At 42.4% G+C, this 27,935-nt stretch overlaps 1 protein-coding gene across 1 annotated transcript in view; it reads right to left on the bottom strand.

The window, feature by feature from the left end:
* Positions 1 to 17,138: 17,138 nt before the first annotated feature.
* LOC146964700 (interferon alpha/beta receptor 1b-like) overlaps positions 17,139 to 27,935 on the bottom strand; it is a 36,816-nt gene continuing 26,019 nt past the window's right edge. The window contains exons 5-8 of the mRNA XM_085765386.1: positions 20,870 to 21,014; positions 19,734 to 19,891; positions 18,746 to 18,918; positions 17,139 to 18,617 (exon numbers count right to left, since the gene is read on the bottom strand). Coding sequence (XP_085621512.1) covers positions 18,389 to 18,617; positions 18,746 to 18,918; positions 19,734 to 19,891; positions 20,870 to 21,014 — 705 coding nt within the window. The 3' untranslated portion in view covers positions 17,139 to 18,388. The remainder of the gene's footprint in view (positions 18,618 to 18,745; positions 18,919 to 19,733; positions 19,892 to 20,869; positions 21,015 to 27,935) is intronic.

Here is a 27,935-nt window from a genome sequence, read left to right as displayed (position 1 = left end):
ACAGAAAAGTGCAGTTCCTGAGCGATGTCAGGAGAGACTTGGGCGAGGATGTCGATGATGGTTTTCTTGATGTCTTCACCGGTCCGCTCTGGGATTCCGGCCACTCGGAGATTCCATCTTCTTTGGTAGGCTTCCAGGGTATTCCATTTATCGCGGAGCTCCGCGTTTTCTTTCTCCAGCGTTTCAACATGACTCTGCAGGGAGTCCACCTGGAGAGTCACGTCCTCCATCTGTTTCCCCAGGAACTCCAGGGAGTCTGTAACGCTTTTAATTGTTTGCGTGTTATCTTTAACAGTGGTTTCAAGAGAATGCAGTTTTCTGAGGGATTCCTCCTGCATTTTTTCGATTCTCTCTATCACTGTCATTAAAGCAGCGTTTGATACAGTTTGTTCGTCGTCTTCTAATTCACTGGCCAGTTTTTTTGATTTCTTTCCTGGCCGTCGATCTGCAGTGTTTTCATCAGATATTGTAGATGGGCTCTCAGTGTTAAGTAAACCATCCATAATTTCAAGTTGGTTTTCTAGAGCACTACGAGCATATGAATGCATCGCAATGGCAGGGTGAGAGGCCATCAGAGACAAAGGAAAAAGTTTGGTCGTGTTTCAGGCCGGTTGCTCGTCAGGGTTAGGAAACTCCAAAAAACTTCTCCTTGACAATATCTACTCACAGTTCAGGCAACTTTTCATCTGTAGTTGCTTTTCAGAGCATGGTTTAGTTTTGGCTCATGTTGTAGAGCTTATAGGTGCAGTCACCTCACTGAGACGCCATCAGGTGCAGCTCTCGCCTGGCGCATACCACTCAGTAGCCTCGCCTGGCGCATACGCCGAAAAAGTTTCTGACTTCCGGGTTTACTTCCGCGTTATCGGGCCCATAGAGCATGCGCAGTTGAGTCACCCCCCATGATGCTCTGCGGTCTCCCATCATGCCCCGGGGCAATGAGAACGAGCAACCGCCGTTCTAGTTTTGGCGCTGCGCGTTCATGTATGTGTTACTTGTGGATTTAAGGAATGAGTATTAAGACTTTTACAGGACTCACACGGACTTTAAAACAAAGATAATGATTTAAAAAGTAAGACGGCCGATCGTAGGTTTACTACGATCGTTTATATGATCGTTAAATCGTTTTGACAGTTAATTAATATACGATGTTACACTGAAAACAAGTTAGTCCGAACCTGTAAGCTTAAATCACAATGGAAAATAAATCATAATTAACTGTATTTTTGTTAAACATGACGGATGACCCCAGAACACCTCAAATAATGTAATGAGGGCTTTATCTGACCTTTTTTATATATTTAACTTGCTGCACAGTTCACCAGTTGTATTTACAGGATGTTGGTGGAGGTATTAGTCACACGTGTTTTGTTTTTATCAACCACACTGTGATTAAAGAAAGTTAGAGCTCTTTGGCAAATGCATCTTCCTTTTAATAATTGTCTGTACATAGTTTCATCATCATCATTAAGCCTTCAGGTGGATGAGACTCTTTGTAATTCAACAATTTCCACAACACGCAGAATATCAGTGTCCACTAAATACAGCTACAGAACCAGACATTTTAATTAAACACGATGCCTCAGACACAGTTGATGTTGGATTTGGTAGAAGCAGAAAAAGGTCACAAGCATGTTTGTTTTTTTCCGAACAATTTAATAATATGATTATGAGTTTAAGTGATCATTTAGCATACTGACACTGAACAAACACACACTGACGACGGTGAGGAGGAGATTGGAGGATGAGGAGGACGTCCATGGATCTTCCTCCGGCCCCGGTGAAGACGGGGAGCAGCTGCACCGTCAGGACACACACACGACACACACCGACCATGGAGGAGTCTGGACAAGTCTCGGTTTACATTTTACCACCGTGGCATTAATTAAGCCGTAAAATAAATTAACGTGGACGTTGTGAACGGAGCAACAGGTGTTGAACATCAGCCGCGATGAGACACTGTTGACACACACACACACAGACACATACAGACATCATAAATAACTTATCAAGCTAAAATTACTGAAAAATATGAGTTTTACAGGAGCAGTAATGTAAAACAGTCCGGTTTCACGTCAGTAAAAGCAGTCACTACGAGGCGATCTCATCAATTAAAACGTTACGTTTAAGAATACGAGTTGACAAGAGACTAATAACAGACATTAAATATCATAAAGTTGATGCTAAATGATGATTTCCGGTGTCATGGCGGCGGCGTAGTTAACCTCGGCGTCCACCCTCCTTAATCTTTTTAAGAAATATACGGCTACACGTCTATTTTTGTAACACTGGAAGAACCAGATTAACGCTCAAACTCAGTCCAAGTAAATGCCGGATACCAGACAAAAAACCGCCGCTAAACAAGAGAGAATGGCTAATTTCTGCAGAGAGCTCGGCCAGGAGAATTCGGCTCTGGCAAAACTCATGGAGGACCTCCTGACAAAACATTTCAAGGAGGCCGAGGAGAAATCAGAAGAGCGTGCCAATAGACTCGAAAAGCGCATTGACGGTATGAATGCTGTCTTATCAAGACACACCGAAGAAATCAAAGCCATTCGCTCTGAAACGGCGAGCCTCCAAGAGCGCGTCGCTAATACGGAAAAGTTTGCAGCCCTGTGTCAGAGGAACCTGCAAGCTTACCAGGCCAAGCTCACGGACATGGAGGACAGGGCACGCCGAGACAACCTGCTCATCTTCAATCTGAAAGAGGACAGCGAGGGCCCGAATCTACGCGCGTACTTGGTTGAGAATATCCCAAAGTGGTTCCCAGTCTTCGGGTCTGCGCCACCGGAGTTGATGAGAGCCCACCGTCTTGGCCATTTAACTAAAGCGGGCTCCTCGCGGAACACACAGCGCACACGGCCGCTCATTGTTAAATGCCTCCGCTACACGGATAGAGATCGTTTACTCAACGAAGCAAGGAAGAATCCCCCGGAGGTGGCAGGTACCCTGCTGAAGTTTGCCGCAGATTATAGCGAGGCGACCACTAGACGCCGCAAACCCTGCTATACAGTGATGCATGAGGCTCGCATTAAAGGCTTCCAGGCTTTCCTGCTGTACCCGGCTACAATCAAGCTCTCTCGGGGACGCGACATCTACACCTTTGCTGAGCCGGGCGAGGCTGAACAGTTTCTAGCTTCACTGGACAAGGAGTAAAAACTCCCTTGAGGAGGACAATGCATTCCAGAAATGGTAAGACTGAGCCTTGTCGGGGCCATTTCAGGCTGGATCTTCTTCTTTTTTCCTGCCTTTTTTTTTTTTTTTTTTTTTTCTCTCTCCCTCTTTTTTTTTTTTCCTTTTTTTGTTTGCCTCTAGGAGTGGACTACCTTAAGCAGTTTTTTCCCCTTATTATTTAGGCCTGTTCTATTTTATTTTTTGTCTTCCCCTTTATTTTTTCACTTACCTTTTTATGTATATGGCCAACTGTTTGTATTTACGTTTCCCCCCCCCCCCCCCTTTTTTTTTTTTTTCTCTTTTTGGCCTGTGGATTTAATCGTTTATTTGATACTTTGAATCTGACATGTCGTCATAATGGGGGTTCCCTGTGGGCCAGTGGGCTTATTGCTAAAATAAAAAAACAAAACAAATTAAATAAAAAAAAAAAAAAAAAAGAAAAGAAAAGTTTACTTACTGCTGCCATGTAGTCTGAATGAAACTCGTATGGAGGGTGGGGGGGGCGAATAAGTCTGCTCCTTCATGGACATTGGTGTACTTTTTTTGTTTTGGGGTCATGGGACTGCTCTCCCTCTGAATGAAGAGTGGGGGCAGGGTTTGCTTAAGGCAGGATGGGAAAATGTATTAGTATTTTTGTTTTTTTTTGTTGTTGATTCTTTTCTTTTTTATCTGCGTTTTTGTGTGTGGATGTGTGTGCGTGTGGAAGGGAGGGGGGTGGATGGGGTACAGGTTTCCTTGGTGTCAGTTTTTCTACATATGAATAATAATGGCTATAAATAAGATTACAGTGCTGTCTTGGAACTCACGGGGCCTTAATTCTCCTCAGAAGCGCATAAGCACCCTCGAGATGCTTCACAGGAAAAATGTCCATTTTGCTTTTATCCAAGAGTCACATTTTTTGGAGGCTGATGTATGTAGATTGCAAAACAAACATTATCATGTGATTGCCTCCTCATGTCATACAACCAAAAGCAAAGGTGTCCTCATCGCTGCAAAATGCAATTTAAATTTTTCCATCTTAGGTTCAGGTGGAAGCGATGATGGTCGTATTACATTTTGCAAAGTAGTGTTAGATGGCATTAAAATAGCTTTAATATGTGTTTATGCCCCTAACTCTTTTGACCAGAATTTTTACGACTCGCTGGCCTCTATATTGCTAGATCTCCCAGAATACCAACTCTTGATAGGTGGGGATTTTAATTCAGTATGGCTCCATGATATTGACCGTACAGGCCTAAGAGGAAGTGCAGAGCAGCAGCGAGCATCAATTGCGATGCAGAAATTAGCTAATGATCATGGAGTAATTGATGTCTGGCGAATGATGAATCCTTCCACTAAGGAATTTTCTTTCTTTTCTGCCCGACATAAGACTTTTTCAAGAATTGACTATATTTTTGCTTCTAAAACTCTTTTTTGTGATATTTGTAACACTGATATGATCCCAATATCATTGTCTGATCATAGAGCTGTTTTGTGCACTTTTTCTTTGAGAGCTGTCAAATCAAAAGCTCCACGCTGGCGATTTAATACCACCTTACTTCAAAACGAGACCTTCAAACAAGAACTTGAGGCTGAATTGGATGAATTCATAAAAATTAACGGCAGTTCAGTTGATGATCCCAGAGTATTGTGGGATGCAGTCAAGGGCTGCATCAGAAATAAAACTATCTCCTTTGCTTCAAATCTGAACAAAACTAGGAAACATCGCATTGAATCTTTGGAGATTGCAATTGTAGCTGCTGAGCAAGCATTATTGAATAACAACTCAGCTGAAAATATAGATAAGCGCCGAAAGTTACTGGACGAACTCAGTGGCCTATTGAGACAGAATGCAGAATTCATAATCCATCGTACTAGACAGAATCACTATATGAATAGTGCACGCCCCAGCCGCCTCCTGGCTCTCAAATTAAGAACAAATGAGGACAGAGCAAACATCGCTGCAATCAGGACCAATGACGATATCTTAACCTCTGACCCCATAGAAATTAATAGTACTTTCAAATTATTTTATCAAGATCTTTACAACTCAGAGATTAGCCATGATGAACAAGCCTGTAATGTTTTTTTAGAGTCCTTAAAGTTACCAAAATTGACCTCAGAGGCAACGAATATTCTGGAGGCACCCTTTACTTTGGTAGAGCTGGAAAAGGCTATAAGACAAATGAATAAAGATCGATCACCTGGGCTGGATGGATTACCCCCAGAGCTTTTCATTCATTTTTGGTCTCGACTAGGCCCACTGCTGCTAAACATGATCAATTTTTCCATTTCAAAGGGTTCCTTTTCGACCAGCTCAAATGTGGCGGTGATAACTCTTTTGTTGAAGAAGGATAAATCGCCCACTGACTGTTCCTCCTATAGGCCACTGAGTCTTCTAAATTGTGAAATTAAATTGTTCGCCAAGATTTTGGCAAGTCGCTTGGAGAATTACTTGCCTCACTTGATTCACCATGACCAAACTGGCTTCATGAAGTCTAGATATGCATCTGATAATGTCCGTCGCCTTCTCCATCTTATTCATTCAGCCTCAAGATCAGATGATACAGCCATCCTCTCTTTAGATGCAGAGAAGGCATTTGATCGGCTAGAGTGGAATTATTTATGGGCAGTGCTTAGACATATGGGGCTTGGTGAAGGTTTTATTTCTTTGGTCAAATTATTATATAATAATCCGAGTGCGGTGGTATTAACTGGTAACATGTGCTCATCCAGATTTCCAGTCTCCAGATCTTCTCGGCAGGGCTGCCCCTTATCCCCCCTTTTGTTTGCTCTCTCCTTAGAGCCCGTAGCACAGGCTATTCGACAGTCAGAGGCATTGGAGCCAGTGATGATTTGTGATACACCACATGCCATTTCTTTGTATGCGGATGACATTTTGATTTTTACAAAAAATTCATCTAAATCATTGCCTCATTTGCTTAAGATCTTTCAAGATTTTGGCAATCTGTCGGGATACAGAATTAATTGGACGAAATCTTCATTACTGCCTCTGGGGGACTCTAATGATAATATACTTCCCTCTAGCATTCCTGTTGTTAACCACTTCAAATATCTAGGGGTTTATATTTCTTCTTCTCTGGAAGCTGTAATTAATAAAAATTATAATAAAGTACTTAATGATATTCATAATGATTTGAAGAGATGGAGCAAACTTCCTACCTCTTTTCAGTCGAGACTCTCTATTGTAAAGATGAACATATTACCTCGTATTAATTTTATTAGTGCAATGTTACCCCTTGACCCACCAACCGGCTTCTGGAGGAAGTTAAATTCCTTCACTAGCAGTTATTTGTGGAATAAGAAAAAACCCAAAATTAAGGCCTCTACTCTGCAGAGACAGAAATCGGCAGGTGGTGTTAACCTTCCTAATTTTGAATGGTATGCATGGTGTTTTGCCTTGCGGCCAGTAGCTGCGTTTCCATTACAGATTTTCGCAAAATAAAAGCGATATTTCTGAAACTTCGAAAAAGTGCAATTGCTATTTGCGGGTGTTTCCATTGAAAGGTATTTTGCGAATGAGCCGTGATGCGTCTTGCGTTTCTATGGTGACGGCACAGCGATCTCAGCTGCCTACAGCTGTTGCTGTTATTGTTTTTAACAAAGACAAAAACAGCGCTTGATTGCTGAAAGGCAAAGCCCGTGTGGCGCTGCAGCGGCCACAAATAAGGACGCACTCACACGGGCCAGTTGTTCCGTACCGTGCTGAAGCTCTAATGCCCCCTCCCCTGTCCCCCGCTGGCCCGCACTCACACCACCTCCAACCCAAGCTGCTCAAGCACGGTCGCCTCCGTTGATGTAGAGGGACTATTTGTTTACCAACACGGCGGATGTGCGCTTTACTGCAGAAAGAACGGCTTTTTAAACACCAGCGGTGATGAGGCGCTGATGGTTGTGTGTGTGTCCACACACCCGTACTGGTTTATGTGACTTAAGGTGACATGTCGGCGCAGGAGGGAGTGGGAACGTGGATGCGAGCCAATCTCCTTCAACCATGCACGGAAAAGGAGAATGATAGGAAAGGTTTTTCTAATTTAATGAGAAACGATGCCCAGGTCAGCAATGCATGACAATAAACATGTGGTTCATTTGTCCCCTCAAGTTACATAAACCTACACAGCGTGGACACACACAACTCCGGTGACGCCGGTGACGTGTAGAAAAGCGAAAAAAGTGTTTCCATTACACTTTTGCGATACACGTTTGTATCGATACGTCTCAAAAACCACCTCATGAGAGCGCAAAAACTTTTTTGCGATATTTGAGAGTTTTTTCGAAATGTAGGTGTTTCCATTACCAGTTTTTAATTTCGATATTTAGGTTTTGCGCATTTCAAGGGGTAATGGAAACGCACCTAGTGACCGTTTGGCTAAATTCAGCATCTCAAGTGTCCTGGCGCCCTATTGAGGAGCAATTAATACATCCATACAATCTAGCAACTCTTATTTATTCAAACACACCACAGAAGATAGTAAAACGGGTCTTTGGTCCAATTATTGCATATATGTTTACCGTATGGCACAAAGTGCAGAAACTAGCAAACATTTGTAATACCTTTTTTTTTCAGTCCCCTATTTTTCATAACCATTTCCTTTTAATAGATGGTAAACCAATTGTTTTTCCACAATGGTCTGAGAAAGGGGTTCACAAAATCCAAGATATTGTGGGACAACAAGGTCTTCGTGAGTTCCATGATTTACAAAAGTCTTATAACCTCCCGGGCACGTCATTCTTTTTTTATTTGCAGTTACGTGCAGCTATGCGGACTCAGGGCGTACCATGGGGCGCACCTCTGGAAAATCATCCCCTGCATGTATTGCTGAGCAAAAATAGGGAAAAAGGTGGAATTATCTCGGCCCTCTACAAGTACTTGGCAGTGGCCTCCTACAAATCTCTCCCACTTGATAATGTCTGGAGAAAAGACATAAATTGTTCCTTAGCTATAGATTGGCATACCATTTGGCTTAATGTAACTTTGTCATCTAGAAATGCTAACCACCAGATGATACATTACAACTTTATCCATCGATCTTATTTCACTCCGCAGAGATTGCATAAAATGAAGCTTAGAGATGATCCCTATTGTGGGTTTTGTTCAAACAATAAAATGGGTACCTATATTCATATGGTTTGGCAGTGCCCGGAGGTTGATAGATTTTGGTTAAATGTTACTAGCACCTTGTCCAATCTTCTGGATATATCTGTCCCTCACTCACAGCATTTGCTCCTGCTTAATGATACTTCTTCATTAAAGCTCACTGTAAACACAAAACGACTTCTGTTAGCTGGACTGACATCTGCAAAAAGAATCATAGCCTGTCGCTGGAAATTGCCACATATGCTGTCAGTGAGGGAATGGCTTTTGAGCTACAAGGAGATTGCTCAGATGGAGCAATCCACTGCACAACTTCGCCATGCCAAAGCACAAAATGTCTCCTGCTGGTCAAGGCTTCTGCAAAGGATATGTGATTTGTTGTAGTATTGTGTACTTGGTATGATGTTCATGCTGAGATCATCTGCTGGGATCCCTGGGAGGGGAGGGGCAAGGGGTGTGAGTGAATGAATGTGTGTGTGTGTGTAAGATTTTCCTATATATTTTTGTTTTGTTTGTAGTAATTTTTCTGTTTGTTTTAGTTTTTTTGTTGTTGTTGTTGCTGTTGTCATTTTGCTTTGTTTACTATTATTACATCTGTTGCTGTAATGGCGGTTATTGCCTTGAAGAGATTTGTGCAGGCCTTGCCTTGGGCATACCACCTGGGTTGGGGGGAGGGTTGTGGTAAGGGTTGGGCCGGATACAGCTGCCATTGTTTTCTCTATTCATATCTGTCTATTTATACTAACATGGAAAAGAACAATAAAAAATTGATCATAAAAAAAAAATAAAGTTGATGTGACCAAACAAAAACTCACCTTTGAGCCGTGTTTTCCACTTTTCTGAGTGATTTTAGCACCGGACAGAGTCTCATTAGTTTCAGGCATCCTCGGTCCCGAGACACACACGACCGCGCACTGCTGGTGCACGGACACAGCCGTGACGTCACGGCCAGAAATGAGACTTTTCTGTGGCTTTTCTGGCCGTTAGAAAACATTTTGACGGATAAAAAGTCCATGACTTAAAAATATAGAATACAAAGATTAGTAATTAACGGAGGTTACAGCTGGAGGTGTCCTGTGAACAGTTTTACAGGCTTCTCTTTTACTATTGCGGTCTATGGGAAAAATCCTTTTTGGGCCCCATGGGATTTTTTGTTGCAGTACCACGGGTGGCCACTGGGAAAAATCGGCGTGCCTGCTGAGAGGATTACAGGGGGGCTGGTTTTGTGCCGCTACTACGGGGGTTTGAGCCGCGCCATGTTGGATTCTACTTGCCATATTTGGAGCGGTGCGGCCGTTGGCCGGCCGAGGGCCCGCCCACTGGCCTCGTAGCAGCGGTCTCCAGACCTGTCACTCAACGGTTCTGCGCCCTAATTGGCCAGAACTTTAAACCTAATAACAGTAAAACGGTAGAGTTTTAAAAAAATTCACCCCCCTCAGAGTGTGTGCGGGGGTAGAAACTATCGGTTGAGACCAAAAAAATGAAATGTACCAGGCTGTAAATATGTTTTTTTATGCTGTAAAATCGGCTATTTTAACATGGGGCTCAATTGGAGTTGCTCCCTTCTGGAGCCAGCCCCCAGCGACAGCCGAGGGGATTGCAGCTTTTTGAACGCGGAAGTGAGCTTCACTTCTCAGACCGACAACTGCCCCCTTGAGCTGCCCCCGACTGATCTTCTTCTTTTTCTTTTAGGGCGGTTGGCATCCAGCTATAGGTGCATTACCGCCCCCTTCTGCTCTGGAGTGTGGACATACACGCGCATTTTCATTTAGTCCGAGTCCAACCAAAGATATTCAATATACGTATATAACAAGGGGGCAGTTGTCGGCAAGGGGGTGGATCGGACTACACGCAGGCGTAGCTCACAGTCGGCCATATGAGGACGGGCAACTTGCTCTGACTCTGGCTGCAGTTACAGTGCAGTAGATGATCCAGTCATCTGCACTAAAAAAACGATTCATAACTCTGTGAAAAATAAATCAGTATACTAGCCTATTACTTTAACTACCGGTATTTGCATATTACTTTTACAAAAAAACTACATTATTAAAATGATCCGTGATTCTAAATATGCTGCATCATAACTGCATAAACGTTCATAAAAATCAAACCGTTTTGAAATCGGACAAAAACTGAGCAAGTTATGGTCATTATAGCAGAATATGCACCATAGGCTTAATGCTCTGAGGGAGAGAGTTGCCCGTCCCAAGATGGCCGCCGTACTGGCTACGCTTTGTCATTGGGAAACAGCTGCGGGTGAGTCATCTAGTTCTTATATATATATGGTTGTCGGTCTGAGAAAAAAAAAAAAAAAGAAAAAAAAAAAGGTTGTCGGTCTGAGAAGTGAAGCTCACTTCCACGTTCAAAAAACTGCAATCCCCCCGGCTTCCTCTGGGGGCTGGTGTCAGAAGGGAGCATTCCCCATAGACCCCCATGTTAAAATCGCCGATTTTACATCCTCAATAGACCTGGTGTCAGAACGTTTTTTCGTCTCAATCGATAGTTTCTACCCCCGTACACACTCTGAGGGGGGTGATTTTTTTTTAAAAACTCTACCGTTTTACTGTTATTAGGTTAAAACTCTGGCCAATTAGGGCGCGGAAACGTTGAGTGACAGGTCCGAGCAGCTCCGTGGACAGCTACTTCGAGGCCAGTGGGCGGGTTCTCGGCCGGCCAATCCAACATGGCGCTGTTCAGGCCGCCATATTTGAGTCACAAAAACGACTCCCCAAAACCAATGGGTGACGTCACGGACGCTACGTCCATTCTTTTTACAGTCATATATAACCGTCTTTGGTCCTACCTAGAGCACTGGAAAAGAGAGTAGCGACACCACCATAGACTCCCGTGGTAACTTTATTCTCCCCCTAGTGGCAGGATATGGGTATTGCAAATCCGCCCAAGAAACCCAGTCACTCCAATGTATGTGTGTTGCCAACTTGCTTGTAAATTGATGAAAACTGCTGTGTTTTTGCTTTTAGGTGCCTTGGTCATATTAACTCATTGAGTGCCAACCACGTAATTTCTCGTTTTTCGTTCCCATGCGTTGAGTGCCAAAAACGAAATTTTTCGTTTTTTGCTTTTTTTTTAAATTATGAAAATAGACACTTTAATACACATTATATGTAAATTTGGGGACTCTACGACGAGTAGAACTGAAATAGATGACGATCAAAGTCACATGACAGCTCATGATCTGGAAGTTTTTTTTATCATAACTCAGCTTCTGCAAACGGAGTTCTGCATGCAGATGCAGCAGCTGCTCTGCTCTCACCTGCGCTGCTGCTCCAGCTGCTCGAGCAGCTCGGAGCAGAAACAGGAAGCTCTCAGCCGACTGTCCGGCCCGGTCTTCATCTGGAGCAACACCGTGTCCTCCCCAAAGTCCTCCCGCGGTAAAATCTGATGGTCTCTGGGCCAAAGCAGACCGGCATCACCGACCCGTACCACAGAAGGACCGCGACCACCGGTGTTCGCGAGCCGCTGTGGCCGGCAGACCCTCACGTTCCGCGGCGAGAGGCTGTGACACGGCGCGGTGCGTCTGTGTTATTGTTGTTTAGTGGCGCAAACACAGCCATGTTTAGCTTGACTTTTCTCAGGAACGGAGGCACGTAGAAACAAACGGTTTGTGGCCATTTGAAGCATAAAGTTAAACCTTTCAATTGAGCTACAGTAGCCTATGTGTTGGTGGCAATAATATAGAATACACTATGGCTCTACATAAAAAGTCAAAAATGGTCTAAATTGTCGGTACACTTGACTAAAACTTTGGAAAGGAGCGCAGCACTCAATGAGTTAAGTTATGCTTATAATTTATTTATTTCAAAATTTAAATTGTATTGTGTTGAACAACTGTTTTTTTTTGTTTTTTGTTTTTATAAACATAGATATAACACAAAATAAAAGATGACAACACTTGAAACACTTTTCCTCCAATTTTGATTAAAAAAATGATAATTAATAAAAACACACGGAGCTGTTTACAGTACTACCGGTCACACAGCGGACAAACACAGAAGGGGACGAGCGAACGCTTTACCGTTGCTAAGCAACCACCAGCTGTCAAAATAAATAACATAAAAAGCCTCGCATGGAAATAAAATAAAAGCCAGCAGCACAATAACTTGCTTGACCAAACAAACAAACAAAAGAAAACACAGGCTTAAGTGGCGAACAGTTAGCTAACACAGTTGAATTTAGCGCGCCAACACTTTAGTGGACTTATCTTTATCATACAGCAAGCATTCGTGACACAACAATTAATGGCCACTATGTTAATATTTATCTGTAAAAGGGTCCACGATGATGCTATTAACGTGGGTGATCTATAAATGTCCTTAAATTATTGAAAATACCGCACTTACTCATTCACCAACACTGCAGAGATGCCAGCTCTTGGGCGCATTTGCAATACCCATATCCCGCCATCAGGGGGCGTTTCCACTTGACCAATGCGTGTCGCTACTCTCTTTTCTGGAGGGTCCGGCTGCAGCTCCCTTCTTTTTACAGTCTATGCTGCAGCCCGAAGCCGCTCACGGAACGCCCCCACTGTCTTTGCTCAGGGAACGCCCCCTTTGCTCACGACACGCCCCCTCGTTCCTTAGCCTTCAAAATAAAAGCCTACGCTTACTTTAATGGTTGGTACGTATTAGCAAAGATAATAATTATGGATTATATGGTTTATAAACCGTCTTTGGTATTAGGAAATCTGTGCAAAATATAATTTATCTTCAAACTCAATTTGAAATTCGTATTTATCTGTGCAAAATATAATTCATCTTCAAACTCTATTTGAAATATTTATTTATTTAAATGGTTATTGTTTATCTGTGCAAAAGATAATCATCTTTAAACTCAATTTGAAAATACTTTTAACACCATAAAAAAGTATAAAAATGTTGTACACTCTTAGTAGGCCTACTGTATATCCAGTCTATAAACAAGACATGTAATATTTTCAATTCAATGATTCTAATAAGTGTGCATATAGCTGTTTTGTTTCATAAAGATAAAGCAATAGATCATGTAACTTATTTTCTTTATGTAGAAAAAAAAGAAAAAGAAAAAAGTTTAAAATATGAAAATTCAAATAACCATTCTTATTCATACCAAACCTGACGTAAGGTGATCAAGACTTCTCAGACTCCTTCTTCTCCCCCTCCCTTCTGTTTTTCTTCACAATTTAAAGTTCAATATCATAAGAAAGGACACAAAATTAGCAATTTTCAGTTCATTTTATTATTATTATTTTTATTATATCTTTTGCTCCAGTCTTATAATCTCTTTAAGAAGTCTGGAGACTCCAGCGCAGCTTTCAGTTTCTCGGCCTTCCCCTGCATCTTTTCCATGCAGTCTTTGAATGTTCTCAGTGAGCTGGATGTGTTCGGCAGCAACTGATGCAGAACATGGACAAACAGGCCATAAAGAGGTTATAGCAAAGACAATGCAAATGGATACCATACATTACCTCACCCCCAGATGGGGGTTTGAATTCTAGCACACACACACACACACACACACACACACACACACACAGACACACACACACACACACACACACACACACACACACACACACACACACACACACACACACACACACACACACACACACACAGTCCTACCCTGTATAGCTACGCCATAACGCCATTCTTAACCACAACCAAAGTCTTTTTTATTGATTAAATAGCAGCTCAATAAAGGAATAAGTGCCAATTCAAACAGAACATAGAAATAAGTCAAATAAACAATGGCTGGGGCTTTTTTTTGTAAATCATATTTATCAATAATAGGCCTACTAAACAATTGAGTTGCATTTTTCTCTTTAGCTTTGGGGACTTTATGAAATTATGAAACATAAACTTAGGGGTCATTTTTAGAAATGAGCACTTATGTAGCCTATGTACCAATGATGAGAATGAAAATCATCTTCAGTAGGCCTATTGTCTGTGGTAAATTCATATATGAAGTCTTCACAAGAGAAGAGCTATAGGTGGATCGATGTACTGTATAAAGGCAATCAGTCAGTCCACAGGGCGTCAGAGAACTTCCATTGGAAAAAAACAAATGATCACGAGTCTCAATATCATCACAAAACACACACTGATTAGTTTCAAATTCAAATTACAGTCGTAAGAATTCACCAGATGGATACAAGCAGAAGAGGAAGGAAGATCCTGTCTACCAAACTGCTCAACAATGATTTCAAAATCCAATCCTGTCCTGCATCGGTCCAAATAAAAACTGCGTTTTTCCTGCACTTTGAAGGGCTGGAAAAAATTATATTATAGTGAACAATGGAATTGTGTTTTTTTTTTCTCAGGTAAAACCTCTTTTAGGCCACAAAAATAGGCTGTTTCTTTGGGTCTGTTCACAACACTTTATGTTGTAAATCTCTGGGCGGGGCTATGGGCTGGCGTTGCTAACGGGAGGAGTGCAGAGAGTCTTCTACTGCAATTAAAGTACTTAGGGGCTATTTGTAGATCATACAACCCCACTTTAAAAAAAAAAGCTAATATCCCGGTCTAAGCTTGTGGTCACATTACCTGATCTATTGATCCGTATGTCTCCTCTATTATTCAAGCTAACCAACAATCTATCTCCTGAAAGGTTTCCAACCACTGACATGATGCCCTCTCCTCTCCTCTCCTCTCCTCTCCTCTCCTCTCCTCTCCTCTCCCCTCTCCTCCCCTCTGATCTCCTCTCCAACATTAACTTACAGAAAGTGGTACATGCTTTTATATTACAAACCGGCTGGACTACCAGGGACTACTGCAATGCTCTGTATGTGGGCCTAGACCAGTCCTCTATCCAACGTCTCCAGCTGGTCCAAAATGCGGCCGCTCAACTTTTAAACTGAGCACATAACCCCAGTGTTGAGGGGCTTCCTGTTTACCAGAGGATATGTTTTACAGTTAAATGTTATTATTGACTTCCAAGGCCATGAATGGCTTGGCTCCCCCTTATCTAAGTGACCTGGTTGTTGCCCACACTCCGTGTAGAACATCACGGTCAGCCGACCAATTCCTCCTCAGCATACCAAAATAGGCTAAAAACAAGAAGTGATCGAGCCATCGCAGTCACCGCTCCTAAACTTTGGAACAACTTGCCATTCTGCATTAGAACAGCTTCAAAACCCACCAGAAGAAGTGGGTTTTTTTACAGTAACACCCCCGACTGATTGTTTTATCATTACAGTTCTTAATTTTTCCTATTTTATTGTGCTTTTATCTGATGTATTTACTGTAACTGTAGGCTAATTGTAATTGTTTTAATAAATAAATAAATTGTAATTGTTTTACAGTAATAAATACCTTGACTTGACTTGACATTTCAAACTGTCTTTATCTGTTGTACTGTGTAGTTTGACCTTGGTGTCTCTCTCTCCAGAGCTCCATCCCACTGCACCAGCCACCGCATCTCCTCCTCTCCCCTGCTGTTCCTGTAAACCAGCCTGAAGCTTAACATCCTATTTTCCATATTATCCCATATTCCATGTTGTAAACTGTTTTCTTTCTGTACACAACCCATATAGTACACCCCTCTCAGCATCTACTCAGACTTCTCACCAGCCTCTCGAAGGATCCCACTGAGCATCTTTCTGCCTTGTCCCTTTCCTACCCTTAAGTGTCCACTGTCCCTGTCCTTTCATTTTTCCATTTTCTTCTGGTTAACAAGTACATGCTTCAGTTTTTTTCCCTAGTACGCCATTGCCCAAGAATACGGTCTTGTTTTCATAACTACGCTAGATAGTTTGTTATTCTCAACAAAGCTAATTAAGAAATCAAGTCCATTTCTGTAACTGTTGGAAAAAATATGATATTAAGAGATAAGAGCTGACCAATGAATTCAGCCATTATTTTTTATTTTATGAATGGAACCCTTAAAATCAACTAGTTTAAATCTTTTCTGAATAACAACAAATTCTGAAACCATACTCCTGGAGCGGTATTCAAGACACTGGGGTGTATGGAATTTTTATTCACATGTGACTTTACTGTTAAGAAACTCCCAATCAAATGAGCAGTCTTTCACCAACAGGTTTGTCGTATTAGAAACTTACAACACTACTACTTACATACAGCAATAATACCCCCCCACACACAGCCCAGACATGGAAGAATAGATTTATCACTGTAAAACCAGTGAGTGACCAGTGGTCAGTGATTCACTTGGCTGACACCTGTAACATATTTAAATCCATACCTTCCACTAGCTCCAGCTCAGTCACATGTTTGATTAATGGGAGCTTCCTGATGACTGCAGCCCAGAGCAGCACTCTTCCAGACAGAAGCCTGATGGGATAGGACGGCGTTCCATTTGGGCCGTAAATATGTTGCCACTCCGTACTGACTGAACTTTGGTCTGTTTTGAGATGAAGTTGTGACAAAAGTGTTTTGAGCGACTGCCTGCGTGGACTTTTGTCATCTTACAGTAGGACTGTATTGTGCATTTCATCCAGATGTGTTGTTCTAACATTACCTTCTTAAATTAATTTTACTGTTTCTTATTGTTCCTATTATTTATCATCTTGTTATTCTGAGTACTCTTGTCAGTGACATTAGACAGGTTTAGGGTTAGATAGTAATATTAGTACCTATTAATAGTAATTGTTAGTATTAGTGGTATTGGAGGGAGACAGCACTGGACAGAAGTTAAATGGGACATATTATGCAAAACTCCCTTTTTCATTGTTTTAGTAAGCAGTAATTATATGGAGTGTAACAAGATGACAAAAGTCCAGTCTGACATTGATCTGACAGCCAATCGAGCCAAATGATGCCAGAATATTTTTCACCTTAACAGCCATAAGTGCAGCAGTGAGTGGACCCCTGCCTGTCCTGTCAATCAGTCCCAGTGACTGAGGGTTTTTTTTTTTTTTTAACAGTGGTGTGTATTTGATGTTTCTGGTTGGTTTCCAGTTGGATGTGTGCCTATGCTATATAATGAATGCCCTACCCTCAGGTTCATTGTTATGACTGAGTATTAACATGATAAAACGGCTGTGGTACATTGACACAGCTTCACATGATGCTTATATACAACTTGAAGATCATTACATCAGAGAGCGATGGGAGACATGTTGACACTGAGCAGACATTCTGTCACAACAATGATCTTACATCACAGACTTTGCTGAGCTTCTTTTTTTTTTGTTCATATGAAGTCATGGAATAAGTGAGTGAGGCACATACAAGATTAACTGTACATGGGATTTAAAGAGGCTTGGTTTCCCAAAACCGAAACAGACACACATGAAAATGGAAAAATTACAATTCAAAAGCTTTTGTAAAAATAATGCAAGTGTTTGAGTTGTGAACCCCACAGACATGCTGCTGTGTGAGATGGACTGATAGATGTAGAACAGAAACATTTAGGTTACACTACCCTGTTGTTCCACAGAGACACTTCAGCATTACATTAACAGACATTTTACAAATCCCTCTTTGTTTCCAGTGACCCGCACTATCTGAGGCATTCAGCACATTTGTATGACGACATCAAAGTCTTCAATCACATGATCACAAGTCCTGCAGATAAAGATATGACACCAGCAGGGGTCGATCTTTTCATGACAGAAGAAAAGTTTTCATTTGACTGTTCTACAGTCCTGTCATGACTCCTGACTCTGTGTGGCACCAGAGTGTTTCCTGCTCTCAGTTTGTTAAGTGACCTGCACTTCCAGCAGAACCCTTCAGGCCTCGCTGGCGCTGCCACTCTGATGCCAGTCTGTTCCTGTTGGAGGACTCTGATTGGCTCTGGCTCCTCTGGTCCCTTTTCTCTTCACAGTTATTGATTATTTGATTATCGTTTCCTGATCGTTACTGCTGCAGACTGACAGAGCACAAAGCTAGTGTTCAGACAGAGTAACATATGTAAAGGTCACAGTCACACCAGGGTTGGTGTGGAGTTGTGTTTTGTGTGTCTGTCATTGACAGTCTCTGAACTTTCATGAGTTCACAATGACAGGTGGAAAAAGGCACAACCCTTCCCTAAAACCATCCTGATGTGATGTCTGTGTGGGGAGAGAGCTGGGGATCAACATGCAGGTCTGGCCAGCTGGGGTTCCGTCTGTAGCATGTAGTCTGGCTGCCCCTCAACAGAAGGACTTCCTCCTGCATGGCCTCAGACACACATGTCTCTAATGTCTTCATCTGCAGCCAGAAGTCGAGTCTTGAGCCCCGGGGTCATCTTGTGCATCTTGAGCTGGTCCTGGTGGCTGGGGTCCTGGAGGAGGTGTGAGGTCCCGCTGGAGGTCTGGCTGCTGCTGGGCTGCCTCAGGTTGGAGCTGCCTCCGCTGGAGTAAACTCCTGAGTCTCCACTGCTGCTGCTGTCCTGACGGCTATGTCTGCCACTGGGGACAACACAGGACATCCATCTGACTCATTCCTCAACATTATTAGCTGTATGTGAAATGTTTGATGTGTCATTCACTTTGTAAGCGGATGCAAACGTGTGTTTCCATGTGAGATGTGGTCCTACCTGCTGTCCAGCTCCAGGCCTGGTGCAGCCTGGTGGATGGCCTCAGGAGGAGGGACAGAGACCTCCAGGTCCTCTGGCTCTGGACACACCACCACCTTGTCACACAGCAGCTCAGACTGGGAGTCTGGGGTGAGGAGGCGAGGGAGGTCAGAGCTCGGAGAGTCACACAGATGCTGGAGGGAGAGGAGAGATAACACAAGAAGTCAACTTGGTGACTGAGTCAGTGTGAATGGATCTGTCTGCTCACAGCGGAGACACAGCGGAGACAGGACATGCAATAGTCTAGCATAGGTAGTTATTATGTGGGAATGTTTATGACCGGTATGTGTGCAATAATGGAGGTATAGTTACTATGTGTGAATGTTTATGGCCGGTTCGTGTGCAATAATTTGAAAAGCGCTATATAAATTGAATGAATGAATAATCAGTCAGGGTGCAATCATGTAAGCATGCTCGGTCGGGTGAAAGTAAATCTAGCCCGAGCATGTGTAATTATGTTTTTTTTCTATTAATCATGTAAGTCACAGCTACATAAATATATATTTTTTATAATTCGAAGAACCATGTCAGCCACATCTGTATAGATATATATTTTTATATTTCAATGAATCATGTCAATTGCAACTTACTGTATATATATATATTTTTATAATTCAACGAATCATGTCAAGCACAACTGTATAGATATATATTTTTATATTTCAAGGAATCACGTTAATTCCAGCTATGTAGATTACATATATTTTTTACAATCCAAAGAATCATGCCCAACCCTGTAACTATGTAAATGTACTTTTCCTGTTATCTATTGGTCCTCTGTCTTTTTGGACTTTTTATGTTAATTTGTTGTATTGTTTTGGGGACTACGGATGTAATTTAGCACATGTGCTAAATCCGGTGTATTTACTGTGGGTACTCTGGTACTCACTGTCCATTAATATGCATTGTCCCGACCAAATAACCAAATAAAGTAAAGTAAAGTATGTACCTCCATGAAGTGTGCCGGCATCTGGTTGGATGGGTACAGTGTTGTCTTGAGGGTCTTATAGCACCAATAGGGACTGTAGAATAAGACCAGCACCAGCAGGAAGCAGACCAGCAGAGAGGCCAGGAAGCAGACAAAGATGAGCCACCACGGAGAATTACCTGCAACAACCACAGACACAGTCAACTACAACAATACAACCACAACATTATATATTAGTCTGAGAGAATCACAGGCACTTTCTTTCAAAAATGAAACTCCAGAGTAGGCTTGGGCGGTATTACGGTAATAGCGTATACTGCAGGTGTTTAAAAATAGCAACGGTATCAGTTTCAATACCGTCATGAAAAAATGCAATGCACTTATATAGGAGGATTAAACATTAAATAAAAGTCATTTAATGCCTAAAATTGATTATATGTCCAGTAGCACTTATGTGTGGCTGAATTTTCAGTCAGTTTAATATGTGTTAGCCGACTTTTACCCCCCTGTATCTGGCCCTTCAAATTAAAAGCCCTATAGACTTTCATATACAGTTCAGTCATTGATTTTGACTTAATTTTGACAAGACCAATTGACCAATGAGATTTTGGTCTGTTTGACTATTTGGGGGAAGCCCTAGTATTCCGTTTCTAAACGGTGAAGACACAAGCCAACAGTTTGGTAATGCCACCTGAGGCTTACATCATCATTTTTAATTAGTCACGGTAATACCGTATACCGCGGTAAAATATGGAGGAAGATTGAAGGTATCAAAATTTGGATACCGCCCAAGCCTACTCCAGAGGCCTTCAATGCTCCAGAGTCCTGGACATGGTTTTACTAACTCAAGATGTTTTGCAAAGACGATACTGTCACAAAGTTTCCTCTTGTGATGCAACAGAATGAATGAAAGAAAATCACAGGCATCTGGAGCCCTTCTACTGAGGACATAATGGTGGACATCTTTTTCTGTCCTTGTGGAACCACACCTGACCTGAGGAAGAGGATTAGGACCTTTTATCACAGTGGTCCTAATCCTCTTCCACACTGACCTATTGAAAATGATGAAAGCCATTTTTTCTGTAACATTGAGCTAAAACTGATCCTTCCAGTGAGTTATTTGTTGTTGTTGTTGTTGTGGCTCCTCTGTGGTTTACCTGCAGTCATCATACAGTGCGGCGGGGTGAAGCTGCTCCTCTGGCCGTAGTAGTCACGGTGGGACTGGACAGTGACACAGTACCAGGTCCAGGCCTTCAGGTCGGGCAGAGTCACCATGTTGGCATCGCTGTCCAACGTCTGGGTCTGAAGGACACAAGGGACAAGATGTTAACCTCACCACTCAGTACTGGATTTATGAACCAAGAGAGTTCAATCTGGGTCTCTGGCTGGTCTGAAAGGATGAGATGGAGATTCAAGATCAATACTGAGAAGTATCTATTCATATTTCAGTGATGGAGCCGTCTCAGTCTGCAGATGAGGTCAGGGCAAGTTAATTGGTAAGAGGAGTTTCCTCCACTAGGAATTGTCATAGTCAAATCTGATTGGTCAGATTTTGCCTTTAGTCAACTTAAGTTTAATCCAGTAAATACAACTTTCTTTTACGAGGGAGATGTATCCATGGCAACAAACTGTTACAGTAGGTAGCAAAAGGTAGCCGGTGTTTTGACGACATTAACAGATAGACTAAAGTGATTTCACATGTTCAAGGTGAACTTTCACCTCCGGGGAGGGTGAACCATGGTAGAGTGGGTTGAGCCAGAGAATTTCTAATATTGAGGAGAAGTGCCACTCTCGTCCTACTTCCGGGTTTTTAGAACACGTCTCTGTCCATGTGGGGGCGCTCGCAGGCGAGTGCAGAATGAATGGGAGTCAATGGGGATACACCCCTAAAAATCCACCTTTCTTTGGAAATAATTTTTTGTCAAGTAATTTGAATATTATTATCAAAAGGGGGAAGCAATAAAATGCACTTGGCTGAATATTGGATTTTTTAAGTTCACTTTTCTGTTCTAAAAAGCTGTTCAAAAAAACATGATGACGTCACAGACAAGAGGTGCTGCTTTACGGTAATTTCTGAGTCACCTCAGAGCACGATGACAGCCCGTCCAGCCCGTCTACGGAACCGCGGACCGTAACCATGTTATATAATATATAGGGCTGTCAGAGTTAACGCGTTAATCGCGATGAGATTAATTAAAAAAATTAACACAATTAAATTTTTTAATCGCGGTTAATCGCGGCCCATTTTGTCCTCTGTCTGCTGGACTGGAGGACTGGAGGGTGGGACCTCCAGTCCAGTAGGTGGCGGTAAGGCACCTTCAAGTTGGTTGCTACACAAATATACACAGTCCACTGGATGCAATTCGTTTCAATTCTGTGTGAGTTTCATGCATCATGTGTTATGATTAGGTAGGCCTGCTAGGTCTGGTCTAAAAGTTGTTTGTCTAGAGATTATAACACTTTGGAGTGTTGAATGTACAAAGCGCCATATATAATATTTTTAATAGAGATTAATTGCGAGTTAACTATGGAAAAAATGCGATTAATCGCGATTAGAAAAATTAATCGTTTGACAGCCCTAATAATATAACATAAAAAAAACATTTAATGCAGACGATCGGTTCATTGTAAAACATTTATTTATTGAACGTAGGCTACAGAGCCCCCAGGCAGCACTGCTCTCTGTCCAATACACACATGAAGCTTCACTTTTCATTCAAACAATAAACTAATGCTACTGCTACAATTGTTAGATTTCATCAATGAGACCAACATTTATCTCCTAAAAGGAATTTAACCAGCCGGTGGTAAACCTCTAAAAACCTACGGGTAACGTTTTCTCCGCCGGGATCGACGACAGAGGTAGGCCGACCGAGCACGTCAGCAGACCGGCTGCTGCCGCTGTGATGTTCCGGTCATTGCTCCACAGGTAGAGCTCATGGTGGAGCTTCTCCGAAAACATCGGAGCAGACTTCTAAACAGCCGTCATTTGGATAAACTGACCGCATATTGGGGGACTAAACAGTTATTTTCTCGCTTGAAAAAATATTAAAAGTTAATAAAAGTGCATAATAACAGCGTTACAGAAGGAAATAAAACAGCGTTTCGCCCGTTTTACAGCTATTGTGTCATCAGGTGGGATCTCTGGTCGCAAATAGTCGCAAGTCCGTCACTGACCAATCAGCATTCATTAGCAGAATGCTAGCGTTTTATGGGCAACAACAGCCCAACCTGTAGGAAATCGAAAGGACAAAACGTCTCAACAATTTCACTTTTAACCTATAATCCATATTGATCTTGCAGAAAATACAACAATATTTGCGATTTTTTGACTATTACCAGGTGAAAGGGACAAATTTAGCCTTCTAGCTCCATAGGGCCCCATTCATTCTGCACTCGCCCGCGAGCACTCCTAGTGGAATTCTGGTGGAACTGCAACCAAGTTCGATACAATGGGGCTAATAGAGAGCCTAAGCGGAAGCAGGAAGTAACGGCGCCATGGGACCTCAACTCTGAAAAACTCGCCATTCAAATGAATGAGACCGAAAATTTTATTTCGTGATCCGATTGAATTGCGCCATGAGAAAAAAATATGTCCTCTACCTGTTTAAAACATCACGTTTCATGCCGAGAAATCAGCCGTCTGTCATAAAACGGCAACAGAAGAATGTGTTTTGTGTAAAGACCGCTCTACGGACTACAGATCTGTGTCCCACAGAAAATACGTCACCAACTGACACGGGAAAGGGCGGCATTTGGTGTGTGACGTCACCTACGCAACTTGTAGTCTTTCTGCTTACAGATTCTTCTGAATTTTATTCTACAATAGTTTTACAACAAACGGCTGATTTCTCGGGATGAAACGTGATGTTTTAAACAGGTAGAGGACATATTTTTTTCTCATGGCACAATTCAAACGGATCACGAAATAAAATTTTCAGTCCCGTTCATTTGAATGGCGAGTTTTTCAGAGTTGAGGTCCCATGGTGACCGTTACTTCCTGCTTCCGCCTTGCCACTCTCTATGGAGAGTGGCAAGGCTCGTCAATAGACTGGCTCTGGTTGAGCAAAAAAAACAAAGCTGAGGAAAAGACGGCATGCAGAGTAGTGTTGGGCGATTTTGACATTCTCAGATCGTCCCAATCGCCCTCCCTGAGATCGCCGATAGACCTATCTATCGCCGGGGTCCGGGGGGGGGGGTGTTGGCGGCGGAGGCCGTTCCACGTGTTCGTTCGACCGGGGGGGGGGGCGGCGTATGAGTACCGCTTTTACCGTGCCCTGCTGTCATGCATGCGCGCTTCTCTCTGTGTGTGTGTGTGTGTGTGTGTGAGGGCTAATAACGGAGAAAGAGCGCTATGATCAATGAACGGAACGCTATTGCGTTGCCGAAAGCCGAAAAATCTATTCATGGCGGACGTAATTTATTTGTGGCATATCAGTGAACACCTCGTCGGGCTGTGACATACAGTTACAGGGCTGGCGTCGGCAGCCTAGCATAGACTGTAAAAAGAAGCCTAGTCACAGCCACAACACCAGCTAAACGTGTTTCCTCAAATTTGAGGCGGAGTGGCCACCCTGTTTACCACAGAGATGTTGTGTGCGGTCATATGACTACCTGGCTCCGTCTGATTGGACGTCGCCAGTGGCTGCATTTGATTGGTGAAACACTGTCATTTGACAGAGTATAGTTGGAAGCAGCAAGCCAAGCGGCTTCATTAAAACAAAACAAACAGATTGCGCATTAGATCAATAAAAAAGTAGCGAGTATGTGTGTGTGTAAAATCGGCAAGAAAACAAAACATCGCCGATCGTCCTTCCAATCGCCGATAGACGATTGGATCGCCAATCGGCACAACCCTAATGCAGAGCTAACGTCAGGAGAGGTGGGACTATTTATTTTTACCATTCCTATTTTTTACAGTGGGGCTATTTTATTAGATAATATTTCTGACTGAATAAAAACCACATGAAATTGATTGTGTAATCCTCTTTCATATTGCCATCATTGGTAACTGTTCACTCCAGTCCATGATATATGCTCATTATACAACAGCTAAGGGGGTTTCCATCCCTCCACTTCGCATCGAGCCCAAGAAGAATAATCACATTTTGCAACGATTCGACGAAGGTGGCAGTTGAACCAGACTTTGAATTGATTCAACGAATAGTGGACAGCTCAGTGTCCCCACTAATCTTTTACAAACAGTTTGTCTCAAAGGTCTTTACATGGCATCATGATAACATCCTCTGTCCTTAGACCCTCACATCCACTGAGGAGAAACTCCCAGGAAGAAACAGGAGAAAGCTCAGAGTGAGAGACAGAGGAGGGATCATCACCCAGACAAGTTGTACACAGACAAGAAAACAGTTTCTAACATGGAATATGGAATGAGTGGGGAAGAGCTGATGGTTGTGGTGGGCAGGCTGGGTCGGAGACAGGGAGGACAGGGATGTGAAAAAAAAAAGAAGAAGCAATATTTACTTATCCTGTTTTAATATATTATTTTTTTAGCATTAATATACATCTTTACCTTAATCTAATTATACATATGTATATTAGGGTTGTATATCTCCACCACTGAGGCCGATTCGATACGCATCTCGATACGCTGCCACCGATACGATACATTTACGATACACTGAAACTCCCGTCGATACGATGCGATACGATTCACTCCTGCTCACGATACGATGCGATTCAAGAATGATTTGATAACGATACAACTTAATTATAAAAGGTTCAATTGTTCAATATGATGTGATCATTCAATACAGTTAGTTGCGGTATGAGAGAGTAATAGCCCACATCAGGTTTCTTACCTCAATAGCACAATTCTACTTTACTCTCTGTATCAATTTGAGGGATGTATTTAATATTTGGTTTGTTTTTTTTAATGGAGCAAACCAATAAATCATATTTAAAAAAAGACATAATTCAGTAGACAGAGCATTCAATTTTATTTATAATTAGCACTCCTTACTTCCAATTATGTTCTCTGTCTCTATAATTATACAAACTGTATAAAACTTCACAGTTAAACAGTTTCAGAGAGCACAGTATTAACAATGTGCATAGTGCAAATATGACCAGCAACACATACTACTGTCTGCCAGACTGATGTGCTTGACGATGTTTCAGTAAGTTGATGAATTGAATTCTTACAAAGAATGAAAATCAAATAACAATGTTTTACAGACTCAAGTGTAAAAATAAAACTATAACTGGCAGCCAGTAACAGCTGCTGTAAACGATACTCTCACCAAGGGGCTCAAATAGAGGTATTTCTTTCCAAAGTGCAATGTCCATACTCCTGTGTACTAGGAGGAAAAAGTGTTGGTGTAATTTCTATGAGAAATTGAACATGTAAATAAAATAACATTTCCTAACAAGTCTTTCTTAACTGCTCACAATGTAAGCAAAAACATCAACTACTGGCAATCAAACAATGCCATTTACTGCAAACACCTCACTTCACTGCATGATTTATCTCATATGGCTTAGTTTCAGGTTTTTCTTCAGAAATATTAACTGGTCTACATGTTCTGGGAGTAGCAGACTGCGCTGAGCAGTCACTATGTCACCAGCGGTACTGAACACTCGTTCAGAGGGAACGCTTGTTGCCGGGATGGAAAGGTAGGTTCGGGCCAATTTGGACAGAAGAGGGAGATCCACCTGCTCTTTCCACCACTGCAACACATCACCATGCAGATCCAAACAATCCCTCCCCCTGTACTTGGCAGTTTCCTCCTTAGCTCTTTCTCTTGAACTCTTCTTCTGTACTCTTGGAGTGGAGAAGCCTCCAAACATCAGGTCCAATGCTGACTTCTTCATGGGAGGCTCTGGGTCATCATCTACAGAAGAGAAGAGAAGAGAAGAGAAGAGAAGAGAAGAGAAGAGAAGAGAAGAGAAGAACAATGTTAGACAATTCTGAGAATAGAATAAAAGAAGAATAATATAACATCAATTTTCAAAACAACAAACTATTACAGATTGTAGTCCTAGGTTTCAATCAAACCTTTTTCCTCTTCTTCTTCCTCCTCCTCTCTGTAGGACCTCTGTTCATCCTCTGAGTTGGTTGCCTGTCTCTCATTCATCCTGCCATCCTCGTCTGCCTGAGAATAATGAGCAGATAATTTCTTTGAACTAAATCAGATAAAAAACATCAGTTTAAGACAGAATAAATATAGGAGTAAGAATATACTTAATGAACATAATTACCATATTCTCCACTTCGGCTGTTATCCACAGGTATACAGTGTCCCTACTATGGTCATCATTCAGGAATTCAAGTGCCTTGAAGCGAGGATCGAGCGCTGAGGCTTTCCAGAGGAAGTCTTGAATGTATGTGTAACGGGTGCTGAAGTCCTGCCTAAACCTATCCTTCATCTCAGAGATGACTAGTAGGTCACTGTCATCAGGGTCAAAATGCTCCTGTAGTTTTGCCAGTGTGGGCGCGATGATGGAAATAGTGGGGGTTTTTTCTTCACTGAGACACTTGGTTGCTGTTTTCAGTGGTGACAGCAGCTTGATGACCTCTGGCATCAGGGTAATGTCCTCCTCAGTGAGGCTGGGCAGGCTCTCTCCTCGACCCCTTGACTTCATCTTCCTGTGAACTGTTCCACCTCGTGGAGACGTCATGAACCAACTTATGGTGTTTTAGGTTCAACTGGGATTGCACCTCACGCAGCGCCTCACAAGCTTTGGGGCTTTTGTGAAAAAATGTTACAAGTTTTCTTATTTTAACCAGGAGTGCAGTAACAGTTTCAACCTTGAGAGCTTTTTGGGAGGATAGATTTAGAGTGTGCGCTATGCATCTGACGTGAGGCTCCATCTCTGCATTTGCCCCAGCGAGTAGCATGTTCCTTGCATTGTCAGTGACCAAAGCAGGTTTCTTATCACTAAGTTTCCATTCACAGCAAACTTCACGCAGAAAAGCTGACAGATTTTGTCCAGTATGGGCCTCGTTGTCAATATGATGTGCTGTGACTGTGATGTATGACTGAGTGGCACAGGACGTCCAGCCATCCATAGTGACAGCAACTCGTTGGGCATTACTCAGGGATTCCACTACCTCTGTCTTCACTTTGTTGTACAGAGCAGGGATTTGTGTGTCGGTAAAGAGCGCCCTTTGTGGTATTTTATACCTTGGGTCTAAAACGTGGACCAGTTGTTTGAATCCCTCATTGTCTACGACGCTGTAGGGCTGAATATCCTTGCAGATAA

Source organism: Trachurus japonicus, chromosome 21 (assembly GCF_045865225.1).
Source record: "Trachurus japonicus isolate A0001 chromosome 21, Traja_1.0".
NCBI lineage: Eukaryota > Metazoa > Chordata > Actinopteri > Carangiformes > Carangidae > Trachurus > Trachurus japonicus.
Note: the sequence above shows the minus strand (reverse complement) of the source record. Positions and strands in the feature narration are given on the sequence as shown.